The sequence below is a fragment of the Bos indicus genome, chromosome 4, assembly GCF_029378745.1.
Source record: "Bos indicus isolate NIAB-ARS_2022 breed Sahiwal x Tharparkar chromosome 4, NIAB-ARS_B.indTharparkar_mat_pri_1.0, whole genome shotgun sequence".
Classification (NCBI taxonomy): domain Eukaryota; kingdom Metazoa; phylum Chordata; class Mammalia; order Artiodactyla; family Bovidae; genus Bos; species Bos indicus.
Window position 1 is genome coordinate 11,540,090 of NC_091763.1, and position 7,915 is coordinate 11,548,004.

Genomic DNA, 7,915 nt, shown 5'->3' on the forward strand with positions numbered 1-7,915 from the left:
GTCGGACACGACTGAGCGACTTCACTTTCACTTTTCACTTTCATGCATTGGAGAAGGACATGGCAACCCACTCCAGTGTTCTTGCCTGGAGAATCCCAGGGATGGGGGAGCCTGGTGGGCTGCCGTCTCTGGGGTCGCACAGAGTCGGACACGACTGAAGCAACTTCGCAGCAGCAGCAGCAGCAGCAGAACGTCCTACAACAGCTTTATTTGTTACTTCACTGAATTAAAATTGCAGAGATTTGGAGTATTAGAACAGTTGTATAAAAGTCCACTTTTGACCCTTGCTGAATAGAAAACTGCAGCTGTAAGCTAAGTCACGTCCATGAACCTGGGTTAAAGGCGACGAATAGCAAATCAAGTTTTCCCTGTAGTTCTCGGAACTCCCCAAGTCCCCCGCAAAGACTCTGTATCACTCACTCAACAATCCCAGAACACAGACAAGATCCTTCTGCTGTAATCATTCTCAGAAACCACCAGTAAAGTCCTAAATATAGGCCTTACTCAACTGAAAACTTTTAATGACATGTTTTTTGTTGTTGTTACATCTCATACTCTATAAAAGCCTCCTCCCTTTTTTCCTCCTCTTAAAAATGTCTTTGGTTTGTTGGAGAAACTAGGATGTTTGTCTTGTGGAGTGTCCAGTATTATGGATTTGACTGATTTAACTTTCCCTGGTCTCTTAGAACTTGCTCCTTTATCCCCAAGCGTGCCTTACAATCTGGCAGTACAATGATAGGTAAGGAGATCTAGAGACTGGCTTAACTTTAGGCTTAATTTTTTCTCTCCTTCTGTCTGCAAGATCACTTCATTGGATGGGATGTCCATTTCTTGTTACCTCATATCCAGAAGTGAATAATATGTGTTGGCACACTTTTAGTAAGGTTAAAATTGTCCATTAGTCTCATTGCTCCATGAAACTGTTCTCCATCAATCTTTCATGCCCTGGTTTCAGCATGCACGGATAATCATTACCTAGATGCACACTTTCTTTTTTTTTTTTATTTTATTTTTAAACTTTACACTATTGTATTGGTTTTGCCAAATAGATGCACACTTTCACTAGGGGTATCTTCTAACATTTTATTGCCTGTATTAGGTGGGATTCCTCTGTGAGTAACTTTCTCTCATACACTATTTAGTTTTTAAGACTAAATTAAAAAGAATAAGTCCTTTATTATTTCTCTTAATTCATTAGTGTTCAAAGTAATGAGATAGCGCTCTAGCAACCCTCGAGAGTCACCAAGGAGGTGCGCGCGTGTGTGTGTGTGTATGTGTGTGTGTGTGTGTGTGTGTGTGATGATCAACTCATGTTATATTCATATTTATATACTTACCTGTATTGTGGTCAATATTTGTTCTGATGCTCATTTTGCCTCATTCCCTAATGGTACTCTCCTGTTCCTGTGATAGGACTCATTAGGCTTTATAGTTTCCTTACTTAATTTATGAAATGGCCCAGGTTCATCTTTCAGATTTCTTGTCCGAGACCTACACTCAGCGATTATTCTCAAGACCTCTGGTTTCTTTTAGTGATTATAATCTGGACAGTAGCTGTACCTACTAATGCTGGATTGTCATTGATCCAAAGACTTTGCGATGAAAGGGTGGGAGACACATTTTTATAGAATATATAATATTCTATATATAATACATTCAAAATAACACTACAAAATGCATTTTCAGAATTTATTTGACTCTTGGATTATATTTTCCAAAAGATACATAGTCAAATTACTAGTTTTGAAAGTCACTGGAATTAATCATATACCCTTTTCACAGTTATGCCATCATTTAATATTTATTTAGGTTCAATTGTTTAGGTTGGTTTCCAATTTTAGAAAAATGCTTTTTATTTTTTAAATTTAATTTTGGTTTTAAATGACACAAAAATTTACATGGTCCAAGATCAAAACTATATAGTAAGGTACATTCACATCTTCCTTCATCTTATAGGTAACCATTTTTAATATAATATCTTTGTATCTTCTATTCTTTGTGTGTGTGTATTTAGTCACATTGTTCTAGACCCTGTTTTTTAAAATGTATTCTGAGGATCAGATGATATTCACATATAAAGAATTTGCTCACTTTTCACCCATAATTTCTTCAACCAACCCCCTAATGATAAGTGTCTCATTTGTTTCCCGTTTTCGGTGTTATTCCAAATAATACATCAACCACAGCATATAGCATTTTCATTTTTTGTTTTTGTTGTCATACCTTTGGGATAGATTTTTAAAAGAAGGATTGTTTAAGAAAAGCACATATGGAATTTAGAAAGATGGTAACAATAACCCTGTGAACGAGACAGCAAAAGAGACAGTGATGTATAGAACAGTCTTATGGACTCTGTGGGAGAGGGAGAGGGTGGGAAGATTTGGGAGAATGGCACTGAAACATGTAAAATATCATGTATGAAACGAGATGCCAGTCCAGGTTCGATGCACAATACCGGACGCTTGGGGCTGGTGCACTGGGACGACCCAGAGGGATGGTATGGGGAGGGAGGAGGGAGGAGGGTTCAGGATGGGGAACACATGTATACCTGTGGTGGATTCATTTTGATATTTGGCAAAACTAATACAATTATGTAAAGTTTAAAAATTAAATAAAAATTAAAAAAAAAAAAGAAAAGCACAAATGTACTTATACTTTTGCCAGATCAGGGGCATACTTTTAAATATTACTCTTGCCAAGAAAACGTAGGAATTCTTAAAAAAAATCTTGTTGTTACAGAGAAAGAAAAAATTGTTTAAATGAAATGATCATATTTATCAGAAATATTAGTGGAGTTTAAATTATTAAATGTATGAATTGTCTCTGATATAAATACAGGTCAAAAATTTTAACAACATATGCTGAATGGGGATGGATGGATAGATGAGCAGAGAGAATTTTCCCCCTCCGAGGAGACCATTTCTGATATAATTAATGTACTAGCTTTTTAATTCAGTCAAAAACATTACTTTATTATCTTTTAAATGACACAACAGAAATGGAAGTAAGTTAGCAGGACCTACATAATAGCATTTTAACATTTTTTGAAGTATTGGTACATCTTCAAATTTGTCTCCTTGGGCCTAAAATATAATCTAATTTTAAAATGCAAAATTAAATATATTTGCTGATCCTTTTTATAATCCTATATGTTAAAAAATATGATTATATTGTCTTATGTTTTTCAGTTAAATCATCTTCTGAAATCAGGGAGAGCAACCCCAAGAACTGAGTGAGTCATATTTGCTTTTATATCTTAAACACAGCAAGAATTTAACCTCATAAAAAAATAGTTGAATAGCATATTAAAAACAATAGATTCACATTTGAATAGCAGCTACTTATGTATTAAAAAATACACAAATAAAAAATGTAACAGGTAAGAACTGGTGAATAAATCACTAATGATTCGCTTGCCTGTGTTACCATGTTGTCCTTCAGATATAACCATAAGGACATTCACAAGATGACATACAGAAAAACAACAAAAAAAAAGCTGGTTAAAACTGCTTCTTCTTAATTTTCAGTCTTCTATTGGCTAAGAGAAGTCTTGGCATCTTCTTGTTCTTTTCCTTCTTCAAGGCTAAGATCAACAAAATAAAAATAAACATCATATGTCCCCAGTCTGTAGACTCATTATAAATCACCATTTCTGACATGCTTACAAACCCACCTCGTCTTACTTTTAATCAGTATGAAGTCAGTTTTACTCACTATCCACTAAGTTAATAACATTCTACCTGTAAAATACAGCTACTGCCGACTGTAGTTAGCCTGTGTAAGCATTTAGACAAAACGGATCAGTACTGAAGTGCTATGTATGTAGAAGTAGTCTAGAAATGGCAATATGCTATTAGTAAAATGGGTACATAAAATAATTTTGTTTATGAATTATGTATAAAGTTAGTTTAAAAACTGAATAAGAAAAAAACCCAAAACATTACCTTTTACACAAGTGCGTTTGCAGTCCTTCAAGTTGACAAAATTATTGTCATTCCCTCCACACCCAGTATAGTTGAAGGCCTCACAGGCTTTGTGTCTTGGGTTAAAATAATAGCGAGTGACATTAGCAGAACACAGCCCCTCATCTTTTGGGCTGTAGCAAAATACTGGAGCTTAACGGAAAAGAAAATAAAATTAGAAATGCAGTAATACTGGAAATAATAAGCTGTGCTGATTACTGAAGTAACTGAAGAACATCTAATCCCATAGAAGCTTCTTTCTGAATCCAAAATATTATACTAAGCCATTTAAAAAGTGTGCCTTAAATTTCAAACACATAGTTTGTTAATTATAAATTCTTATGGAATTTATAATTTATCTTATGGAATTTCAAGCTATATCTTGTATCATTTGAATGTGTAAAGAAATAAACCCCAAAATCATATGGTCAGGTAAAAATGAGCTATGTTTCAAGAGAAAATATGTGACATGCTTTGGCATACTCTCTTGTGTTGGTAGTTTTATTTTCAATGTTTCTGTCAGCTCTCCTTCCATTCTTAAGGAAGAATACATATATCTAATTCCCAGGTAGCCACTGGAACACTTAAATTTACATAAACAATTTAAGAGAACACCAGCAACAAGCAACTCCTCATTAATTCAAGATTTTGCATACTCAACACGGTATAGCTACAGAGCTTTATCACAGACTGCCAAAGCAAATTTTCCTTGTTTGTTGAACTTATCTATGTGTACATGTCTCTGCTGTGCCTACGGAAAACACCTGGACTGTCTCTACAAACATTACCCACTACCCAAATAACCCATCATTTTAGGGATCGCATGGGGTATGTGGGTAAAACATGGGGAGGAGAGATCAATTTGTGTTACAATCTGTAATTACTAAAGAACACAGAAATCTGAAGAAAAAGTTTAGAAATCTTCAGGTTTCACCAGCTTAAGTCTATCACACTATCTCATATACATACCTGATTTCATGCATGTGATTCATTAATGAACACTGTAGTTTTTTTATGTGCAAGTTAAATAGATGAGAAATAGTTCTAAAGAAACAATGCCAAAGAGGAAGTAAAAGCTTGAATCATAGCTTCGTCACTTTCCAGCCCTGAGAACTTGGCAAGTTATTAACCTTCTAGCTCACACTCTCACATGTAAAAATACTCCCTCACGGGGCAGTAGTGTGCAGACTGGTATCATATTATACGTGAAATCATCAGAATGCAAACCAGCTTAATTTCATATCAAATTATTAATGTTTTCACCCTAAAGTCTAAATAAAGAAATGAAGTACAGACACCACAAAGAGAGTATTTACCTCTCTTTGGTGCACAGAAGTCCATACACGTAGCTTCATCCGGGAACCGGTTCTCATTGCTGTGACACCCGCCAGATATGAACTTTTTACATGTCATAGAACTTAGATTGAAGAAATACTGTTCTCTGAGCTCCCCACACTGCTTCTTATTCACTTTTAACCGGCAAATTTTGGGAACTTCTAGGAAAAGGAGGGCATAAAACAATGTTAGTCAAAAATTAGCCTTCTTATTCTTCCTGTAAAACTTAACTGTATTTTCAGAAGCCACTGGTGGTGGCCAGGAGTAGAGTGGCAGTGGGGGGTGGGAGGCATGATATTTAGTGCTGGGCTAGTAAACGCCCAAAAGAGTGCCCATTAGTCCAGCTACAACAAGATTTTGTATCCTTGGGTCCAGCATTCCACAGATTCAACCAACCCAGAGAGAAAATATTCAGGAAAAAATAATTCCTGAAAGTTCATTAAAAAAAAAAAAACAAAAAACAAAGCTTGAATTTGTCCTATGCTGGTAGGGAATCTAGAGATGATTTAAAGTATAAGGGAGAATGTGCACAGGTTATATGCAAATACTGTGGATTTTGGCATCGGAGAGTTGGGGTCTTGGAACCAGTCACTGCAGACACTGAGAGACAACTCTATTCAGCTTCTGTTTTTTTTTTAACAGTGTCTCCAGACCTGATTCAGCTATGATAAATTTTTCATGCTTACTGGAAAGATTATTCTCTCAGAGTGTTCTGATTGTTTCTATGTATGAAATTAATCAAACTTATTCATAGGAATACATATTTTTCCCTGGCTCAGTTCCTTTAACAGCTGAGCCCCATGTTCTATTACAGGCCTTCACAGAGACAGTAGACATAATTAAAATAAAATTGCAAACAGCATTGTGAATCTCTATATTTTTTATACCTCTATACTAACCCAAGATCTCTTTGGGTATCAAGGGACAAAAGTAAGGTTATAATTAGCTAAATTCAGACGTTAATAACAAAATCCACTGAAAGTATTTCAGATCGCTACACAGTGGACAAGAGAAAAATGCCCTCTCAAGGAGGCATAAAAACCATAGGTTTAGAACTAATGATAAATACAGACAGGCACTTATGTTGCACCTAATACAGGACACTCTTGCATCCTTATGCCTTAGGAGAAATCTTTCCGAAGTCTGCACACACACTGAATTATGATAAATGCCAGTTAGGGGAGAGGAAATGTTTGTCGTTGGAAGTTTCATGATCACTTTTAGTCAACTGAAAAGCAATAAGCCTAACTTAGTATCCGAGAAAATCAAGGATGAAACTTACTATAGAAAATGGGATGTGAAAAATAAGCTCATTTCCCACTTAGCCCTTCTTTGCCGCAGTACTGGAGTTCTGGAAGTGGGAGAGAGCACTTACTCTCAATCTTCCAGCACGCTTCGTTGCAGGCCTCCAAAGTTTCAAAATTGTTGGCATTGCCCTCGCAGCCTCCGTACATGAACTCGCGGCAGCTCTGCGTGTACCTGTCGTAGTAGTAACTGGGGATCCGCGCCCGGCAGGGCCCGTCGTCCGGGGGCAGGAGGCAGATCTCCGCGTTATTTCCTACGGAGGGGTAGGAGGTCAGCCGCATCTCCGTGGAGGGAGAGGCTTCCCGGGGTAGTGGGGGTGGGGAGGTTTGTCCCAGCAGCTTCCCAGCCTAGCAGAAGGGCCTTACAGAGACAGAAAGTGCAAACTTGCGGTGCACGACAGGAATTAGGGGGAAGGAGGGCGCAGAGAGCGGGTGCAGGGGTCCGCGGAACCCCTGCCGCCTGGCCAGGGCGAAAACGGGTCCCCTGGGCGCGGGTTGGTGGGGTACCTGGCGGCGCCTGCGAGGCATCACCCAGCGCAGTTCCCACGAGGAGCAGCGACAGAAGCATCAGCCAGAGGGGGCGAACCGAGTCCATGGTGTCCGGATTCAGACGTTGCCGGCGAGAGGAGGGGAGGAGGGTGCACAGCGTCCAACCTCCAGGCGGTCTGGATCCCAGCCGTGGGTGCCGCTGCTTTTGTAGGGTTAGCGGCCCTCAGAGACGGGACAGGGCGGAGCGCGCCTTCGTGGAGCCTGGAAGGGGAGGCTGATTCATGCCCCGTGAGCTCTGTGACCCGGCCGCCTCCCTGCGCTGGAAAGTGTGTGCGGGGGAGAGGAATTCCCCGCCAAGCTGAACCTGGCCCCAAACTTTCTCCCGTGGCTCTGCGGGGATGACCCAGATGAAGCATTGTGTCAGAGATGGGAAGTCGACAGGCTTGAGGGAAATGACCTGGGTGTGATTGCACAAGGTTCCAACGTGCAGCATCACGCAGAGGCCTGAACCCACACTTTGAAAGCACAAAGTCTATGTCTTTGCCGGGTACAAAGTGTGAAACTCCTAGGGCCCAAGGAAGCGGAGCTTATTACATTATATCCTTTAATTAGATTACAAATGTAAGCATATGCGTATCTATCTACTTTATACATAGATATGGGCTTCCCTGGCGGCTCAGATAGTAAAGAATGTCCCTGCAGTGAGGAGACCAGATTCAATCCCTGGGTAGGGAAGATCCCTTGGAGGAGGGAATAGCAACCCACTCTATTCTTGCCTGGAGAATTCCATGGACAAAGGAGCCTGGCAGGCTTCAGTCCATGGGG

At 39.3% G+C, this 7,915-nt stretch overlaps 1 protein-coding gene across 1 annotated transcript; it reads right to left on the reverse strand.

The window, feature by feature from the left end:
* Positions 1 to 1,675: 1,675 nt before the first annotated feature.
* TFPI2 (tissue factor pathway inhibitor 2) lies at positions 1,676 to 7,423 on the reverse strand. Its single transcript, XM_019959687.2, has 5 exons — positions 7,109 to 7,423; positions 6,673 to 6,855; positions 5,279 to 5,458; positions 3,945 to 4,115; positions 1,676 to 3,583 (listed from the first exon to the last, which is right to left on the reverse strand). The coding sequence occupies exons 1-5, from the start codon at positions 7,194 to 7,196 to the stop codon at positions 3,501 to 3,503; spliced, it is 705 nt and encodes a 234-aa protein (XP_019815246.1). The 5' UTR covers positions 7,197 to 7,423; the 3' UTR covers positions 1,676 to 3,500.
* Between the last annotated feature and the right edge of the window lie 492 nt (positions 7,424 to 7,915).

What these genes read in the sequence shown, in the direction of transcription:
- TFPI2 (XM_019959687.2), bottom strand. Translation starts at nt 7,196, where the DNA reads ATGGACTCGGTTCGCCCCCTCTGGCTGATGCTTCTGTCGCTGCTCCTC. An exon ending in AGCGTGCTGGAAGATTGAGA is followed by an intron (nt 5,459 to 6,672) that starts GTAAGTGCTCTC and finishes TCCTTTTCCTAG; the next exon opens with AAGTTCCCAAAATTTGCCGG. An exon ending in CTTCTGTGCACCAAAGAGAG is followed by an intron (nt 4,116 to 5,278) that starts GTAAATACTCTC and finishes TTTTCCGTTAAG; the next exon opens with CTCCAGTATTTTGCTACAGC.